The sequence below is a fragment of the Liolophura sinensis genome, chromosome 8 (genome assembly GCF_032854445.1).
Source record: "Liolophura sinensis isolate JHLJ2023 chromosome 8, CUHK_Ljap_v2, whole genome shotgun sequence".
In the NCBI taxonomy this organism is placed as follows: Eukaryota; Metazoa; Mollusca; class Polyplacophora; order Chitonida; family Chitonidae; genus Liolophura; species Liolophura sinensis.
Genome location: NC_088302.1, coordinates 18,868,166 through 18,889,792, shown reverse-complemented (window position 1 = coordinate 18,889,792; position 21,627 = coordinate 18,868,166). Strand labels below are relative to the sequence as shown.

General features: G+C 36.8%; 1 protein-coding gene across 3 annotated transcripts in view; it reads right to left on the bottom strand.

Annotated features, from left to right (window-relative positions):
• Positions 1-21,627, bottom strand: part of LOC135472703 (limbic system-associated membrane protein-like) — an 87,794-nt gene that overhangs the window by 20,703 nt on the left and 45,464 nt on the right. For 2 of the 3 annotated variants that reach the window (XM_064752334.1, XM_064752332.1), the window contains exon 3: positions 20,999-21,019. The exons of the other annotated variant lie outside the window; for it this stretch is intronic. In XM_064752334.1, the coding sequence (XP_064608404.1) occupies positions 20,999-21,019 (21 nt within the window). The remainder of the gene's footprint in view (positions 1-20,998; positions 21,020-21,627) is intronic. 3 annotated transcript variants of the gene reach the window in all.

Genomic DNA, 21,627 nt, shown 5'->3' with positions numbered 1-21,627 from the left:
CAGGGATGTTTTGAAATGCATGTAGATGAAATGAGAACTGCAGTGTTTGATGAACTCTGAATGCTACTCACCACTAAAGGTTACCACTAATTGTTTTGTGCCTCCCCGAAATTATCATATGCCCAGAGCGTAGGTTTTCGAGCGATGGGCAATTTTGTGCGAGTCATTTCCCAAGAGGGCATCTGTTTGAGAGCTACAGAAGGAAGTGAGAGGAGCAACAAAAGAGCACACCCTTGGGAGGGACACTCTAGAAATTATGGACAGGGTTGTGGATGACAGATCCGTGTCATTCTGATAAAAGGTCAACTGCAAGCCAAGGTCGTCCAAACACTTAGGGGCTACAGGACATCATGCATAAGTTTCTATTTCAAGCTCTGATGGCAAATTACAAAAGACTGGAAACACAGCTTTGGTTTGCGCCACACATACAAGTATACATGTCTAAAGCAGTGAGGACACAAGATCAAATCCCGATACCATTGATCTGTCTTCATCTTGAGATCTTTGTGATCTGAAATCATCGGAGATGTGAATTTCCATGTTAATTAGTCTGTCAGAACTTTCTGAGATGCGTATTTCCAGATTACAAGAAAAACATGGAGGGTAGTTTGATTTTAGTGTACATTTTACAGATTATAACTCATGTTGACATCTCAGAATCTCGTGAAAAGTTCTATTGGACTGAGTATCATTGATTGATCAGTTAACATCTTAAACAAAAGATTTATTGATTTCCTCTGTATAAGATATACACATGTATATATATATATATATAATGGATAGATGTACACCAGTAGTCAATTCCGAATACACTAGTTTGCATATCTGAATACAGACTTAGCTTTGACTTTTATATATTATATTTGATTAGCTTCCATTTTGGTTTGTCAGGGAATAAGGCTGATCATCATCATATAACAGGCTATAGGCAAACACACTCATTTGATTTGGAAATGGCACTTGTAATGACACTGCTTGGTTTGTCACAAACGTCCTTGAAATTATGCATCAGATGTTCTTGCTTTGATGACTTCAAAACCAAATATCATCTTACATTGTAAATGAACCAGTTATCAACCAGTTATCTTCCTTAATGTCCTTAATACCTCCCTTTTTTGTTCTTCATTTTCAACCTTCAAATTCATTAAATTATTTCTCAATTAGCAATAATTTATTTCTCATTTAGTGTCATTAAATTACATCCTGCTTAATAGAATGTTCAGAAAAATGGTATACAATTTTCCTTGTGAAACCATGCCTTGTGACCTCACACTCATTCATCAATGCATTTTTCTAATGTTTTAAAACCCTCCAGTTCAACAAAGACATAAATTTGTGAGTTTTTCCAACAAGTTTCCCGTGAAATGCCACACCTAAGGTCAAAGATTGATTCCCAACTGACAAGACATTCTCAGCTCTGACCAAAAAAGAAACAATAAAACGAAGCAGTGTAATGAAAAATGTCAGAAATAACGCGCAGAAATAAAACATAGCGGGTCCCTTTTAGCCAATCAGTGAGATGGAAAGTGGTGAATTATTGACCAATTTGTCTTAATGAAATTGGTACGAGCCACAAGTGAAACTATATCCAATACAGGGTGGGTCTATAGAAATGGACAATTGTCAGCGATCCAGTAGGATGATAAGAAGCAAAATGTGATGTGAAATCACAATAGAATGGAGCCGGAGTTCCCTCATTTCAAATTTGGAAATTCTTCGCACATCAGCCATAAAGAGCGCTCAAGACTACTGACTTTTACAATCGGCCTCTCCCTTGATAGTCAAAGTGGCCACAAGCTGGCGGAGAAGGAATAGTGTAGAGAAAGAGCGAGTCTATCTGGTGCCGCGGTAGGCTATGCATTAGTACAGACGATTACTTGTAGCAATGAATACAGATCACACCTATTAGCTTGTTTCTCGTCCAAGTTATACGGTGCATCGGGCGCTGACCTCCCGTGGTTTAAATCCACCGTCCAGCCGTTAAATTAGACAGATCAAATTCGCCTGTAAGTGAGATCTACACATTGTCAGTGAAAGTGACTTTTCCAAGAGATATTATCAATTTACTAACATCGGAATTCCCTTTTCGGGTCGATGCTGTGCAGGATAAGAATCTATACATTGCACCACAAAATGGCAAACATGTTGGAACAGCCTAAACCCTATAGGCCTACACAAACTAGACCAAACGTTCCATTAAAGCTGGATGCCTTTACTTTGTACTAATATTCTGCTACCACTCAACTACCTGTAACCTTCGTCTGCTAACAGTGTTTAGTAATTAACATGGTAGCGGTCTGTGGATGTGTTGAGCATTAATAATAGTAGCCTAGTTTATGTGCCTCACCACTACCAAACCACTGGCTGGCTACTGGCACACTTATCAACACAGCCATGTAGGACTTATACTTTTCAGCAGTTGGACCCAGGTTCAAATGATGGAAAAAAACTTTCAGCCAATTCTATATTGCACACACTGTTAACAATATTTTGGATATTTCAGGCTAAACAAAGACGTCTGTAGAATTTAATAATTCTCCAAGAATTCTCATAAATCATTACTGCGAAGCGAAAGACAAATCAGCACAACACAGACCTGACTGTTAACATATACAGGGAATTGCATACTTTCAATAAACCTTAACAAAAACTTCTTAGTTATTTAGCACTAATATTCATCAAAAAAAAAATCCACAAAAATAAATGAGCATTCAGCAACATTGTTGTAATACAATAAAATGAACAAATTTCTTTTGATATAGTAGAGGACTTTTTTTACACCCCCATTTTTCCTGCTCTAATGTAATAATGCAGTCGGCTCATATGCTCTTACTGCTTGGCTCAATCATAGCTCTCTACAAATATTGGGCTAAGCTAATGGCTCCTCTTGGCCTTAACAGTAGGTAATTTATTGCTCACTCTATAAAAATGCCCTTCTCTCCTGATTATTACACGTCCACTGTGATTAATATAACTTCCTGATATTACAAGCTGCCATTTTCCTTGGTCAACACAAGTTGTCCTTTCAGGCGGTCCAAACCACTATGCAACATAGGGGTGGAAGGGCTGCATGAGACTATAATTCCTAGCAGCAGATAAGCAAGAGCAGATTGATGTATGACAGCTTGATAATGTCACTGGAGAATAAATGCACCCAGACTGGCGACATACACAAGCCCCGTGAATATGGAAAAATACTAATAATTCTGGTCAGATTGTGTTGTATATGAAACCTTCTGCAAGCCTACTGAATCCCTTATCCCATGTTAACACAATCAGACTAACAGCATATATAATGCACCTAGATACAACTGCTTGGAAAAATATTTGTGGAAAATACAAAGCAGACAGACCACAAAAAAACACTTTCCCCTGGAAACATTTCTTCCTCATGGTGTTTTTACAAATTAAATTTGCATCTGCTTTTTCTGTCTTTCCCGTGGCTATGCGAAAGATAAAGTTGATGAATAAAAAAAAAGCATATGTTATCAGTCACACTGAAGACTTTGTGTCGTCTGTGTGAGTACAATACAATCTATTTAACAGAATCACTTGTCAATAAAGACACAAATTTATTTACTTATTTATTTGATTAGGGCTCTATGCTATAACTCTATAATGTTACACTCACACAAAGGCAGTCAAGATTTATGGGTGAGGGAAACCATGTGGATCAAAGAAATAAATAAATATAATTTTTCTGACAAAGAGTTAAAGATCCAGAAAATTAAGTTAAATTCCTTGTGAATGGTGACTTGCATCCTTGCATCAGATTTTGTTCCAATCCCATTTATCAACAGATTAAATCCACAAGCCTCCAGTCTTCACATTTGAATTGTTGATTTCTTCATCTGTTCAATCATGTCTTTAATGCCACTGTGTAATACAGGTCAGTCCTACTGCAATTATGTTCATAATGCTGCATCACTGGCATTCCTTGTCACAGACACCTTATACCAGCTGATACCACACTAAAAAGTTCTTGGTCTACTACTACATTTGACCTAAATATTCACCTCCAAAAAAGAAAGTAAATTTTTTGAGGAAAAAATCATAAAATATTGCTTTCAGTGTTGAAAATGACATTTTTCCACTATAATACAATCCAACATTCCAAACAATGTTCAAGAATAACTTTCTGAAATGCACAGAGCTCTCAGAATCAGGCATAAAGAGAGATGAGTAATGTCATGAGCGACGTTTTAGGTCACATGATGACGAGGAGTCATCAGGTGTGTGTACATACACTGTCTCTTCGTGTGGCAGAACGCCTCCATGCAGCCAAGTTATCATGCCAAAGGCACCAGACATGACACCCACCCAGTCGTATTATTTTCACCCCATGCCAACCAGTCATGTTTCTGTGCTTTAACCTCCCATCCCTGAGCAGTAACAAGTACCATTTTTAAAGTCTTGAATATGACTTGACCCAGGCTTGATCCTGGGTCTCCCAACTTTAAGGCGGACACTCTCACCATTGGGTCACCAAAACGGTCAAGTTTACATCTGAGCTGCGTTCCTCCTCAGGCCTCCAAAAATAGCCATACAAACCAGCACTGAACTCACAGTTCCATTTATCTTACAGAATCTATCCCGATATTAGCATTGACACATTCCTTGTTTAGCAGCTTCTAGAGAGAGACATGCAAGAGAGGTCGGAAGGAAAAACACTTGAGAGTGACTCGGAAAATCGTGGCAGACAATTGGCTGTGGGTATTCGACAACCAACACCAGGGTTAAGGTCATTAATATGCTGGTGGAATAATCAGCAATTTTAGGGCGACTATTACTTGTGGAGGAGTTGGCTCTAAAAGTGAATTCATTCTTCAAGTCAAGCCTTACAAGCTGGCCATGTAAGCAATGGATGACCGGTAATCCAGGTCTCTGTTGAAATATGTATGAGAGTTAAGCAGCTGTTTAAAAGAGAGGTTCTTTTGTCTGAAGGTAGAACGGGCAAGGAAGGGAATAAGTTGGGTCAGTGGCAATCTGTGGCAATCTGTGGCAACTATTTGTGAGCGCAAAAAAAAATAGACCATTAACCATTGATGATTCACTTTGGCAAACTGGCATAACTACTTGGTTCGAGCAAGTACCTAAAATGTGGCCGAAGATATAGATCACACCTAAATGTATGAGATTAAGACATTCTAAATGATTCTACAGAACAAAGATAAAATTTGGTCATTGACTAAGTTTTACATTTCGCCTGATTCAGAGAGTTATATGATTAGAAAAAAGTACTTCAAAGTTTGTTTGGAAGTTAGGATGATGACTAGCTTAAGTACCAAAATAAATATTCTTTTCTGCATATACGGCGATTATTATTAAGGATTAAAAACATGGTCAGGCCTCCGAACCCTTAGTGATTTACTAGGGTGAATTGGAATAAAACATAATCCATTAGTAGTTAATTAGCTGGAAGTTTAATTGAGATCACAGGTTCAGCTAGGGGGTTATCTCATCGTATTTGAGAAACATTTTTTCTGAGGCATTTAATGTATAAATGAATAAAATGGAAAATAGGAGAAGAATTTGTTAATGACACACTTTAATATCAAAGTCTTGTTAAACCTAGACTAGGAGTTATAATTAGCATATTGATTCACCACTGACCATTAATTCTTTAATTACCTTCATTTATTGTCAAACAAAGAAGGCTGACAGACATTTATAAATCAGTCACAGTAAGAGAATTTAACAATAATTCAGGTTGATCAAAGCGTCCATTGACTGATCACACTCACTGATTGATCTGTATGGACATATTGTGACAGAGTAGTTGATCGTTTCAATCATGTTTGACAAGTTATATCAGAACATAACACCACGAGTACGATTAACATCATAAACCTTGTACATTCAAAAAGATGCAAGCTTGCAGATACCAGGGCCTTAATTCTTCAACTTTTTTAACTGCCTCTGCAACCAATATCTTAAATCATTCTGAGAGAACTATGGGGTATAGAGAAATGATCTGCACATTTGAAGCTTGCATCTTTAACTACACAAACAAAATCATTTTTAGCATCTTTTTCAAAATAATTGTACACATAAATTGTACTGAAAATAGTGCTTTAGTGATTGAAAAGGTCGAAGATTCACAGTAACCATATCAGACAGAAATAGTTTTTTGTTTGTTCATATATCTCCACCATACAGCTTTCACCATTTGTAATGATTATATAATATAATGTGGATATAGCACACATGCACATGTCTTTTCTGTATGTGTGCACCATTACCTCTTCCTAAACTTCATAAATTGAAGAGGCTATACCTTTGTAGAGAGATATTCTCGTTAAATACAGAAAGAGACATTCCAATATAAGCTCAACTATCAAGGATTCCAAACCGACTGGTCATCATGACATTACACCCTTCTCCTATCATCACTCAATATCCCTGTCCATAAGTTGTGGCAGAGTTGGTTTGCTTAAAGGATTAAACGACATGCATTCACTGCCAAAGGGATCCTAATTAAAAGTCCATACAGTAAATTTGATTTTATTAGTGAAAGTGGATTTTATGCCAAATCTTTCTGGTACGTCTAAGTATGTTTAAGGAAGTCACTGAGCAACCAGATGTCAATACACACAAAATATTAAGAGTGTTCGCTTCACACACAGGATTGTCCACATTCAGTTCCAAGTCAAAGGCCATGAAAAAGACTTTAAACTGGCAATTATGGCACTTCCTTCCTTAGCCCTCTTCACATAAACATGGTAAAGGGGATATGTAGGCCAAGTAGTAATCACCCAAGTGCACAGGTACTTCCTTGCTTGGAGTCACTTGAAGTGGGCCTTATGTCTGGTGTCTATGGAATGGCAGACTGCAAATGACTTATGGAGTCACAAGTGGGCCTTATGTCTTGTGTCTATCGAATGGCAGACTATAAATGACCTAATATTTTGTTCATGGTGAAGTTACTTATTTTACCTGATTCTGAGAGTTCTATTCCTCTTAGAAATGTGTTTTGAGGTTTGATTGGAAAAGTTGAAATAACGTCCTGCTGGAAAAATGTAAGTTTCAGCATCAAAGGTAATATTTCCTGACCTGTATTCACCTACATTTAAATTTCTTTGGGCGACTTATTTTTAAAGCAAATACAGTATGTTTTAGTGAGGCGGCACTATAAATATAGTCAGCAGTGAAGCCGATGTACTACTAAAGATATGCGGACATCCCCATACATAGTAACCTGAACATAACCTTTGAAAGTAACACTAAACTTTGACAAACATAAGGAGCAAGTTATGAATGATGTTGTCCAATAATCCAATAACCGATTGCAGTCCTTGTGGGAAATGATCCTGAATGATGCAATCGAATGGCGACATTTATCCTCATTAATAGCCCATTGAGACTTAACCACTCTTGACAAAAGTCCCCAAACCCCACACCTACGACTCATGAACTCCACGTGACATTCCAAAACAGGCATAATTATCATGAATTCCAAACTAGCCGGTCATTATGACCTTAAACCCATCTCCTATCATCACTCAATATCCCTGTCCAAAAGCTGTGGTAGAGTGGTCACATGACAGCAATGGTCGCGCAGGCTGTTGTCAAATTAACCCACAGTCTTGGATTACTCAAAGGGGTAAGCAACAAACATTCACTGCCACTGGGATCCATATTAAAATTCCATACAAAATATTAAAATGCAACCATTCAGAAAAGCTATTAAAATATGTGAAATCTTTTATTAATGTCTAATGTGCCTGTATGATGTTCTTTTGTTTTGTTCTTTTTGGGGGTTTTTTTTGTTTGTTTTTTTTTTTTTTTTTCAGGAGAAATGTGGCGAGGAGCAAGGGTTCCTTTTAACACCACATTCATAATTTCCTAAAATTATCAATAATTTAAATGTTTTTTGATTAACACCTTTTCTTATGTCTTCTTATGCTGGCTTAGTGACAATATAGCTACAATACTTTTTTCCACTCTGCTGCTTCCACTTGGTCTACCATTACATAAGAGCACTCTGTCATGTTATCCATTATCCTATTTGTTAAAAAGCAATGTTGAACTAGCATACAAATTTTATAAGCTTTCTTAAATACCGCATTTGCCTCATAGCAGGAGTGTTTTCATGTTATAGGAGGCAAGCATTATAGAAATTAACAAAGATTTTCTACTTGACAACACATCAGTCATATACCCATTAAAGGTTGATGAAAATCAATCAAAGTTTTTCAACTTATGAAGTCATTTTCATCTGGAAAAGCTTCAAATTTTCCAAACACTCCATAACATTCATTGTTGTTTCTTTCCAGCCCTGGATCCACATAGTCATTAAATAATTAATGTGTAACAAGACAAACAGGCCAATTTCATAAAACCATCATAATAGTAGCTAATATTGTTAACCTTACTCAATTTTGTCTTCAGTACTTGTCGCTTTCCACATAAAAAACACAATGGGCAAATTTCAATGCTTTATAATGAAAGTATTTTTCCATAAAATAAATTTTTAAGAGGTAGAAAATAAATGGTCAAAGAACTTAATTACGCTCTTCTAAAATAAAATGTCAAAGAGCCACAAGAGAGGAGAAAATAGGATTAAAATGGCATAAAAATTGGTGCCTTCTCTCTGGATTATATCAATACCTGCCGCACAATTACACCATTAAAACACTGTAATATGACACATATTGACCCTAAATCACATCACAACCTTAAGGCAGCTAAATGAAAGCTTTTTTTTTTTTAAATACCCAGACAGTTAGCAGACTGTGGTACACACTTAATTTTAACTGCATCGATTTAATTTAGGGTGACTTCCCTTTATTGCACTAGCTGTTACACGATAAAGACCGGCTCAAAGTAACAAACAATCCACGGGTTTTCAATCTGGACTCCACTGAATAACTAGGCCTACAGCTGCAGGAATACAGAACAGATGCTGATTGGCTGACAGTGCAGACAGGAGATCCTGAGTTAAAGCTTAGAACAGGTTAGCCTTTTGCGTAGAGCAGCAAATCGCCGCTGATTCCATGTCTCTTTAACATCACCGAATCATTATTTATAATGAACCTGACAAGAGCTCCTAAATGTCAACATCTCTAATCCATAAATCCAATACCATATGACATTCATCTGAACAAATAGTACATATGCACTACAAATTTGTCCAACAGTGCAATTTTCGAGGCAAATAAAGGTTATAAAATATTACATTTGTTGGTTTATTCGTATATTTATAGAGGATATACTGGACGTTTTGGCAAAAAATCTATACTCTGTAATCAAATCAAATTGTGCTGATGGATATTTTACCAATCTATAAGCTTTTTTTTTTTTTGGATTTCTGAACCTGGATATCATCCTATACCTTCAAAGCAAACCTCAAAATACCTTTCAGTATATGTATGACGGTCATCATACATCTTATTGCACCTCAGTGTCAGCTGATCGTTAAAGCCGTACTGTTTGATATCTAGACTATACATACTCAGAAATCAATTCAAAAGTTACAAAATACAAGAAACACATATACCATAGCTTTTATTAGGGTACACTTGCACTGCTCCAAAAATGTGCCTGAATATACAAAAACCATGTAAAACTTTGAGAATATCCTTGAGCATGGCGTGAAACACCTATAAATGAATAAATAAAATTTTGAGAAGGCTTTAATTACTAAAGAGGTCCACAGTACAAATGGTAAATGACAGTAAAATTTTGCCCATGTCTATAAAGTTTGACATTTAGCCTGATTCAGAGAGTAATACATGTATTAATCTGAGAAAAGTGCTCTGAGGTTTATTTGAAAGATAGCATAATATCCTACTGGCAATGGGAAAATGTAATGTTAAAAACTGACAGTGATATATTTTTCACTTGCCTCTAAACATCCAGTTCTGGGTGAAATTTTTGGTACAGTATTTCACTAAAATTCAGCATTTTTCAGCTGACCTATTTTGCTTGATTCTGACATTCATCAACCCCATTTACTCCATTTTGTATGAAATTTTTGTGAAGTTTGATTTTTTTATTAGAAAAACTAAAGTGTAGGCATCCAAATTAGCATTTAAAGGCCTTTATAATGTTCTTTTAAAAATGCATCTCCACACAACAAACTTTAGGTAAAATACAGCAATTTAGCATACTGTATTTATGGGTAGACCACAGTAAAAAAAAAATGTGCCTTTCCTTGGTGTCACACAAAGTACAAAGGCATTCTAAACCCGCAAGCCAGCTGCATATATGCTGTGAAATAAAAACTTTAAAAGTTAGAATAAAACAAACAATCTTTATGATCACAAGAGAACAAAGCATAAACCAGAGTATCACATGTGGTTACCACGGAAATGAGGAATCCGGGTCACCCCAGCCAACAGGAAACCTCAAACTTGGTCAGTGTATCTGGCCCCTGACACATCCTTCCTAAACTTCCCCGTGTTCCCCGCCAGGCTTCGTTATCAATATTTGTTCTTACGAGAGGTCGTTTTGAATGTGTTCATAGCCAAGATGTGTCATTAATTGATCTGACCACGGGCTAGCAGATAGATAGCAAATGTCACATACTGTATTCACATAGTGACGAATTAAATGTAATGATTCAAGGCTAAAAATTTAATAGTTATATCAGCTTAATTTTTCAAAATTGTTAAATATTTTACACATTTTAAATATCTACATCATTATGCTATAAATGGAAGAAATATTCATTATGTCTTCAGAGTATAAAGGCATTTAATTTCCTTTACGCCTTTCTAATTTTCTTTACTGAGTGCACTATTTGGTATTTGTTTACAAAAACAAAGCAGAATATCATGCAGTAACTACACAGGATTCTCAACCTTTCCTTAACAGGTTGTACTGGTTTTACCTGAATATTCTTCAGTAACCAGAGATAATTCTCAAACTCTCAAACCAGTACAGGTTTTACCTGAATATTCTTCAGTAACCAGAGATAATTCTCAAACTCTCAAACCAGTACAGGTTGTACTGGTTTTACCTGAATATTCTTCAGTAACCAGAGATAATTCTCAAACTCTCAAACCAGTACAGGTTGTACTGGTTTTTCCAGAATATTCTTCAGTAACCAGAGATAATTCTCAAACTCTCAAACCAGTACAGGTTGTACTGGTTTTACCTGAATATTCTTCAGTAACCAGAGATAATTCTCAAACTCTCAAACCAGTACAGGTTGTACTGGTTTTACCTGAATATTATGACAGAAAGATTTTCAAGCAAATAAGTACCTCATTTTATTGCAAATAAAGCCTTCAATATTTCATTCCCATTCTGCAATTCACAGTAAATGTCATCGAATGACAAGTTGCATATTCAGAGGAATTACGGTAGTACTCTCTTTCTTTTTTGGGACACCTGGTTTGCTCATTTTAGCCAATATACATGTAATTGTAGCAGGAATATTGAGAGGGTTTTTTTTTTCTCACATGGTTCACCTAATCACCTGATGAACACCATACTCGTGTCTTTACTTTTCCTAAAGGTTGGTAAAAAAATGTAAAATTCTACTTTTAACACTGGTAATATCTGTTCCAAAAATGAGAAGAATTAGGGTCAAAAATACTAGCTAGCGCACAACAAGTCTTTCCTTTAACTCCATTTAATTGGACAGAGGGAAGAAAGGGGTCTGCCTGTACCAACTTCCAGGTTTTCCAATAATGTGCTAAAGTATGGAGTTCCTGCTGAAAAACCGAAGATGAAACTTTTTTCCCCCTCGTGCCTATTTCGAGAGAGGAAATCGACTTGTAAGCAGTTGGCAGTTGGATTACACCATCCCAAGCTGGCGCTAGTAACGAGAATGCAAGAACGTTCATTGGCCACAAAATTTGGTCGTGAAGAAATGTAGGACACATCGGCACTTGTATAAGATCAACATCAAGTTTTTGGCCGGGATAAGCCCGGATGATTCATACAGCCTAGAAGAGTGTTCCAAGACTCTGCGTGCCCTGTCTACTTGCATCTATCAAAAGATGAGCCATTCAACTGGGTATTGATCGCTGAGTGATATAGGCAATGCACCGTTTATCTCGTGCAACGGAGTCAATGCTAGTAATTCCGGATCGTGTCTTTCTGTCACACTTTCATCAAGAGGATGGATCTATACAGCGGCAAAAACACCATTGATAGATGGCCAGGACATGGTTGGCACCACAGGACTCCAGCGATTCAGACAGTTTATTAGCTTTTTTTTACCCTTTGGAATCTGAGATGATCCCGCCGTCATTCTGGAATGGGATTGGTCAGCTTTACCAGTGACTAACCCTGTCTCAAACCTTGCAGGATCAGTCATAAGACTTTCTGATCTACCACTCATTAACTTGACAGATACACTGAATCCATCAAGGTGGACACAACCAAATGGTGCAGGAGAGCCTGCAATGAAACAGTTACAACGGTTCCTACCCAAACAGATTTAAGACCATCCATCCACACTGGCAGACATTCCCCAGGCACCATTTAGGTGTAGGACATGTTGGTATTAATACTAATTATAATGGCAATAGAGACCATCTGATAGGAGATGACTCATGCAATAATAAAGCTTAAACCTTCTATACAGTGCGCTTTTCCTCAATGCAAACTTTGTGTATCAGAATGAAGATTTGCACCACCCCGAAGGCTCTGTTAACTCAATTAAGACATTTTACAGAGAGATGGGGAGCCATCCCTAAAGCAGCTAAATAAAGAGCCTTTAATCATCTCTTCTGTGGCCTGGACAATGCCAAATTACACAGAGCCGCTAGTACAATGACCGCTAACAATTTTCCCCGATACAAATATTACAGCTGTGCTGACAATTACGCGAGCCGATCGGTCAGCTAATAACAAACGACCTAGCGCCACACAGCGTTGTACGACACTCGCCTTTCGAAATTACTCCTCCTGCAAATATCAGCTATTTGACCATCAAATAGCTCTGACTCGTGACCCCCACTGTAAACCATCCCATCATGCACCTTGGGAGATTGAGCCCACATTTCTGGGGCACTGCCATATGCTGTTCCAGATTAGAACACATCATCGATAAAGCCACAAACATCGGCCTATCAAGCTCCACAGACTTTTAAAGCGCTCTTTAAAACCCATTTGTCACTGTTCTTTATCGACTTAACAATGATTTGTTGCAGTGCTTAGCTTATTTTTTTCCCTTCATCACAGGAAATGTTTAATCATTGCCGGAACCATCTTGGAAGCTATCTGATTTGCAGCTAATCTTTTTACCTAAGGCAAGCTTAACACTAATAACTCCAAGCCGATTTCCAGGTTCTGTCATGGAAAGTTAACATATGTCTATCCAAGACCCAAGTAATAATTTACAGGTGGAATTTTCAGTCCACAGAGATTTATTAAAAGCATAGATGTATTTTGTGCAATTTTTTAAGCAATCAGCTTGTTATTCAGAACTGGAATTATTATTCTTCACTTATCAGGGTTCATTTCCAATGTAGCGGTACCTCAAATAATTTTAAACATGACCCAAGGACGAACACTGTTACAAATGGCATCCGTATGAGCGCAATCTCAGCACCTTAAATATCTTAAACCTTAAATAAAAGAAAGACAAGGTATCATCAAACTATTACAGAAGATATTTTGATGAATCAACTTCCTCAAATACCTTAGAATTCAGAAACTTCACCGAATTATACCCGTCTAGCATTTACACACTTGATAAACCCTAACACTAGAAGACTGTGTTTGGTTAGTTTTTACTTAACATTTTTCCAGAACCTTTAATAAAAACTTCAGAATAATTCTAGTTGAGAGGCATGTTTTTCAACATTTAGATATCTAAACCAAAAAAATCATAAATGTCCCGCATAAAAAGTTACTCACTTGTAAAGAACATATTTGCTTAATTTACCCTTCACCGATAATAGACATTAACTACGTTGAGTTGTCAAGGGAGTCACACTGTAATGTTGCAACATGTATGTTTAAGACTTCAAGCATGCATGCTAAGGTTTTGATGATCACATATATTACAAATGTACAAACTGCACATGTTTAATACAAATGTACCACAATTCATACCTCACAAATGTCCCATTATTTCATTTTGCACAACTAAATATTGACAATTTGACTTTTCTGAAATATCATCACCACAGATACCTTTAACTATAATAGTGAATAACACTAGATAAACTTTAAGTTGCAATCCCACTATAAAAAAAAGGTCACAGCAATTGACCCAAACCAATCCACACAAATCTTGGCAGATCATAAACAGGTCTGTCTCATTAATCATGCAAAGGAGAAAATGTTATCTTAAGCTCTTTACTTAATTAGCAAGTATTACCAATTCCACACAGCGACAAAATGTGTCATGTCGTTGCCAAGGGCGACTCAAAAGGGGCATTTGTGTCTGGATTGGTGAAGACTACAACAACACTGCATGAACGAAGAAAAGGCCTGTAGAATTAAGCGAGCAGCCATTGGGTGATTGAACAAGGGACAAAATGGTTGCCCAATTACCATGACACTATCTGCCTCTGTTCACTTATCCGTGGTGAGCTTTGGCTGAAATGATCAAATTAGCAGAAATCAGGCAAAAAATGACAGATGACTTCCTCAGTCTGGAGAAATTCAATTACACACTGTAATCAAATGAAAACACGTTTAATCGTTGATGAGTCATGAGAACTTGATTTCTCATTTTATCCGAATTTCTCCAGATTCCCATGCAGGCGCACATTCCAATGCACCCGGACTTTCAGTGCAAGTAACCATTTGTATAAGTTATCCTAATAAAGGGCAAAACACAACAGTTTAACACAGTAAAAAACTTCAAAGTTGCAAAGAAGTCAAAACATCAGTAAGAACAACTTACATATTACAAACATCTGTGTAACCAAAGGCACAACTTAATATCAACCAAATTACACATAGTTTAACATGATTGATTGACTTACTGCCTCATAACAATAAAATCACATATTTCTAACACTTTTTTCAACAGAGAGTAAAAACAACAAAGAAATCAATATATATATACTATACCGTTAACCAACCTAATGTTCCTCTATGCCTGGAAAGTTGTCCACAGCACTCTAAACAGATCAAATTTTTAAATGCATTCCATTATCAATGCAAGACTATTGGGCCGACAGAAAGGAGCCAAAACAGACCCAAGTAGCCTGAAATGGGAACGCAAATACTAAACTCATATGGGAAAGTTTCAAATGTCTGCCATTTTCATGCAAAAAAACCTCTTTCACACTGTTGCATAACAATAATGCATTACTGCATTAAATCATACTTCTGCATTAAATCAGTACCCACAGACTTTGCAGTCTCATCATGTCCCTGCATATCCTAGCTGGTTCTCTCTGTACAAATTAAGTTCCAGCTTCCTGCAGATGAACTCTTCTAATGGGATACAAATAATGGCTCAGACACTAAAATGCACAGCTCAGCCGCCAGAAAAATACAACGCTTCTGAGTCTGAAAGTGGCTTGAATACCTAATTGCCCCCCTAAAAAAATCTACCAAACAGGTCACTTTTTGCCAAAATATGATGTATGTGTATTTGGTAACGTCACTTGACCCACATATTGTACAACTGTACTTGAGTTGTTGTTTACACCACTGCGCAGTATGTAATTCAGTAAGCGGAGGCCAAAAGTAAATACGTGTAATCTTGCTTGACGGAATGCACTTTAAACAAGAACGATAAAAAATGTATGCAACAACGGCCTAGCCAACAATAACTTGCCCATCCAAAATTTCTCCCACTCATTTATCTGCCTGTCACAGACTCATCAGTATGGACCTGGAGGCTGACAATACCCAGCAAACAATCGCTCCCTCTTTGGTTAATAAGTACAAGGTTCCGCGGGTGATTGAACAGCTTTCTTATTTATACTGCCTACAATTTGCGACGGCTCCTGTAACATTGGGATGATTCACCAATCTTTGAAATCACTAATCAATGTTTTAGACTGTGCAAAAATCTAGGCAAGCCCTAGCACCCAGAGAGATCAATTCTCTTAGACAACATAGTTTCAAGATTTTGGAAGAATCGGCCAGACAACGTTGTGGGCAATCATCCAGAATCATCAGTTCCTTGTAAAGGTTAGGCTGCCCTAGTGTATATGGCTTATAATCATAAGATATGTTGTCATCTTGTTCACACGCAATCTTCATAAAAAATGCTCCCTGACTTCATGATATAGTTGGAATTTGTAGATTCCGCCGTTTTCAGTGTCTGTGGGGCCTTGGTGACAATAGGTGGTCAACCATATTCATGTCACCATTTTTTCTGTCAGTCGAAGACCTCTCATACTGCACAAGTATGGTGTCCATAGATGTAGTTGCAGGTTACATGTAGGAATGTTAGCCAGAAACTTGCCAAAGGTCAATGGTTTACCCTGGGCCTTCAGTTTCCTCCACCAAAAAAAAAAAAAATGCCACTGAGTATCGTTTGTATTAAGCAAGAATAGAATAAATGAATACAGGACAGAGGCATTTATACTTGAGCACAGTCTGCTGTAAGTTATGTTTATCTACTTACTTTATCGTTGCTTAATGCAATACTCAAAAACATTTCATTTACATTCATACTCAGAGCAACACCACCAGTCTTTTTGGCATGTAAGCTTACTACATCTATCTGAGTGCCCATATGAGCACTGTCAATCATGCCCGTATAGCACAGCCCCCCAAGGCTGCTAGAACAGAGGCAGCAGCTTGCTATATTAAAGTTATGGCAATACAATTTTCAATGGGCATGTAGGTAACTCTTTTATTCAAGGTCAAACCTTTTATTTTTCTTAAGACCAATAAAGTCAAAAATTTCCAATCTACTGTACTGTAAAAAGGACATAAATTGTTTTATAGATGCATCTCCGTCATTCTTCTTTACCTCCAATGGGACTCTTTTAATTTTAATAATTATTATTTTTAGCATACATTCAAAAACAAGTCTGTCAGCAAGGATAAAAGTTTGATGCACTGATTGTATAAAATACTCTGATGAATACGATGTGGTCAGAATTCTAAACGGATCACTGAAATTTATTAGTCGAAGTTTTAGCAAACACAACAGTTTGACATTCATATATATATCAAATTGAATTAATAAGAGAAATTAAATCTGATGTATGGCCAGATAACACCTGTCACTACCTTAGCAGCTGTCATCATGGGAATGATAAGTGTCACTTTAGCCTTATGGAAAAGGTTGAAAGCCTAAATTTAACATTTTTTTTTCCAGTGTACATTTAAATCATGCAGAATAACAAGTTGTGAGTGCTATAGACATTAATCCCTACAAAAAAGAAAGAAAAACAGTTGTAAGCTGAGACAGATCATGTTTTTTAAAAAAGTTCTTAAGACAACTTGAAACATAAATCACATCATGACTAACATGAAATCTGCCAAAAAGAAATTATTCTATCTTTGGCATCAGTCACACAACTAATAACTAATGCAAACCGTAAACCAACAGCTAGAACACTGAGGCATTCCTGTCGTTACATGAAGCAATTTGCATAATTGACCTCGATTCCATAGCCCTCCACCACATTTCCAATGGACTTTCCCAAGGGAACAGCCTTGTCAAGATAATCTGTTACTAAAGTCAATGATCTGATTAATGGTTGTTTCTATGGCAACAAGATTATTGTCTTACCAATGCCTTCTCACTTCCTCTATGTGGATGTCTCTGAAAATAGTGACACTAATTTAAAACTGAACAGGGCAAGAGCCGAAGAGTGCACCTTAAACATGGTATTTCGAACACTGAAGCCTTGAAAATAATTTCAAAGAACTCAAGCAAAATATTAAATATTAAAAATATTAAGAATATTACAGCTCAATCTTCATCAGTGTTGACTGAATACATGTGCAAGTAAATGTACATATTTTAACAAATCACAATGGAAAAATTCATAGCACAGAAACATGGTATGACACTGCATTGCTGTATAAGAGTTTTAATTTTTTGTTTGTAATTTGGTTGTTAAAAAAATAATATTTCCTTATAATTTATTACTTTTTGTCTGGTTTTACATTCATTTTTACACCCTAACCAGTTAAAAAACATACTGCATGCACCAAGAAAAGAAGCTTCTAAAAACCTCTTTTCTCCCAAAACATTGAAGATGGCAATAATGTCAAAACTAACCAGAACCAAATGGTGACACCTAATGCCCAGCAACTTGTTAGTAATAATTCCAATGAAGCCAGCTAAGGTTAAGTTTGTTTTTCCCTCTTAGAGAGACTAAATCAGAAGCCAGCTCTGCCCCTTTTGAAAGGTGAACTAAAGTGGCACAAGTGGTGTAAATTCAAGCTTTGAAGCTACTATAAAAACCACATGCTCTACACATGTTTACCGCTTACCACTCAAGGATACAATTAACACCATGATATAAGACCCAAGAGCAAAAATACGAGGAACAGGATGCTTCTTTGAGGACAAGTACTTGAGCGGAACTTGCGAAAGCTCGCTTGATCTACATAACAATTCTGTATTTCGCATGACATTCACAACTTTTCACTTGACACATTTTGCTTAATTCTGATTGACCATTTTTTTTTTTTTGCTAAGTTCATTAGTTTCTTATCAAAAAAAGATTTGACATCGAAAGTATCATTTTAAGGCATCAATGTGATTCTCAAAGTGCACTTTCACATTTGAAATTTGGGGTGAAACACAGTACACATTCACACTTACTGTACATATCTTAATACGTATCATGAAGTCCCTCTCCGGCCGTAAGTGGGAAGGTCTGCCAGCAGCCTGCGGATGGTCGTGGGTTTCCCCCAGGCTGTGCCCGGTTTCCACCCACCATAATGCTGACCACCGTTGTATAAGTGAAATATTCTTGAGAACGGCGTAAAACACCAATCAAATAAATAAATAAATAAATCATCAAGTCAACTGCATGAAAAATATAACATGTCTGAGGTAGAAATCAGAGATATGAGAAATTCATCAGAATTATAAATTTGTATGAGATATCTGCATTCAGATTTTCTTTGACCCAACCACCATTATTTATTTATTTGTTTGACTGGTGTTTTACACAGTGCTCACCCAACTCACCCAAATTATTAATAAGAAACATATTATGTATATATGTTATGCAAAAGCTGCAAGTTATTATTTGATGTATGACCTAAGAACCTCACCCTTCCGATGATTTTAACACTTTTTTTTTTACTTCATTTATAATTAGGATACATTACATTATGTAGTGAATTGCCATGACACCAATACGAAAATGCCACTAAGGATGAGATCAAACAAAAGCCCAATGGCAGCACACCATATTACATGTATTTGGCTTCTACATGTCAAAGTTATAAAATTGCTATTGTTTTTTTTCAATTTTCCTAGAAAGCAACAGATTAACAAGAGGTTTCTCTGAGTTTATATCTATGAATGAAAAAAAAACAGAAAAAAAGAAATTAAAGGCTAAGCGACAGGTAGTGAGGAACTCAGTGCTGTAACAATTAGTGTGTTTACAATTATCTCATGTAGGTTGGAGAAGAAGCTATAAAGAGCAACAGGTGAGGTCTTGTGAAGCTGCAGGGTTATACAGGTAAACAAGAGTGGAGGTAACATGAACAGGTGCTTGTGGCAATGAAGGCTCTAAGCTAATTATATATGCAGAATAGAACCAATGAAATAGGTGAAATTAAGTTCAGGTAAACAGGTGAGAATCATGCGAAGTTTAATACTTCTTCAAAATACACTTCTTCAAAATTTCACATGTATTTTAAAGCTTGAAGGCAATTATAGCATTGATCCTGACAATAGAAATGTACATTGGTGGCACACCTTTCTAAAGCATATCATGTACCCGCATGTATACCTCACAGCTCTCCAAGACCCGAGAATAGTGGATGTAAGCCGTAAGTATTTTCTGTTACAGTGTTATTTATGTATTTCTTGGTTTTTTACGCCGTAATCAAGAATATTTCACTAATACGACAGAGGCCAAAATTATGCTGAGAGGGAACCAGGTAGGAACCCAGGGAAACCCCACGACCATCCACAGGTATTAAATTCACTGTTACGAGTATTAAAATTTCAGTACAGGAATGTTGGATCAAATGACATCTAACTTATGTCTGGAAGATGATGTAAAGGAGAGCTAATGGTTGTGGCATAAGCCTCTAATCATACCTACACTAGGACAGTTTCGACTTCAAACTCTCCAGCTACAGACTAAAGTCCTGCTGAATCATGTGACCTGTCAAAAATATTAGGCAACTACAGTGTATTATTGATCATGATTATTTATCATATCGTGGGCGTCTGAAAAAAGTTTCGCAAAAGTTTCCATTAAGTTTATATTTAGAGCGGATGAATGAGGAAGAAATTAATGAGCCCAATGTGTGTGAAGTTTCTACAAGAAAGAGGTGCCATTTATGCGTCTTGAACACAGTGAAACAGGTGACCTGGAAACTAAAGTCAACACTGATTGCCTAACATTTTTTACAAGTCACATAATACAGCAGGAGTGTTTTTACTTTTGACGATAAAGAGTCCAAACTTGAACCTCCCCTAATGTTAGCAATTTAGGTAGTCAATTTTCTCTTCAGGCAATGTATATTTTAGTCAGTTTTTCAGGTTACTTGTCAGCATAAACAGATTTACAAAAATATCTAGATCTGACACAAAAGCTTTACTCAGTACCATGTCAACCTAACAGAGAGTTAAGAAATCTAATTCAGAAGAGACCTTAAAAATTTCCCGAAGACGAGAGTTGCTATTTCAGCATGGAATTTTATAAATCTCCTCTTTCCTGCAGCTTGTGGAAGTTTGTTAGTAATAATACAACCATGTGATTTCCAAAAAGAAAATGCAGACAGACTTTAATAATCTGACATGAATTTTCAGTTAGGAAGATTACAAAGTAACCAATGGGCTCCAATCCCAAGAGACCACCAGCACACCAACCTGAACCTCGTTCCCATGTGCACAGCAGGGGTGAAAGCATTGATTAATAATAAAGCAAAGCCAGAATTGGGAATACATTTGTGACAAGTTAATTTATCTTACCTGCGGCTTGGAATGTCGACGCTGGAAAATACCAGACTTTAACACTACAGTATCTGACGGTTGACTTACATTAATTACCAAATGATAATAATTAAGAACTATAATTTATTTATTTCATCATTATTTAACATATTTCAGACCTTTTCACTTAAACCTTGGCAGTCATTTTAATATCTGCAGGAAACTGGAGTTCTCAGGATAACCCACCAACCTTTGGCATGTTACTGACAAACTTTTCCAGGTGTTAAGTACAGAAATGCACATCATATTGAAGGCATACAGGTGCTCTTCAGTGAAAAGTTAGACAGCGCAATCGGCTACACCAACATTGCCAAGCAGTTATTGTCACCAAGGCCCAGCAAACACTGACAGCAGGGGTTCTACAAATTCCCTGCCCAAGGCAGGGTTTGAACCTGCAACCCCTGTGTCCCAACATTTGAAAGTCAAGCCCCTTAAACATTCAGCCACAAGGAACTATAATACATCTATCTATACAGCCATTTGTTTTATATAATCATTGCAAAAACATACAGCCTTACACACAATTTCTTACCAAAAGTATGTGCGTATTTAGAATCTGAAATGTCTGTACGGGGGTGGTGGGGGGGGGGGGAAGCAAGTATTTTACT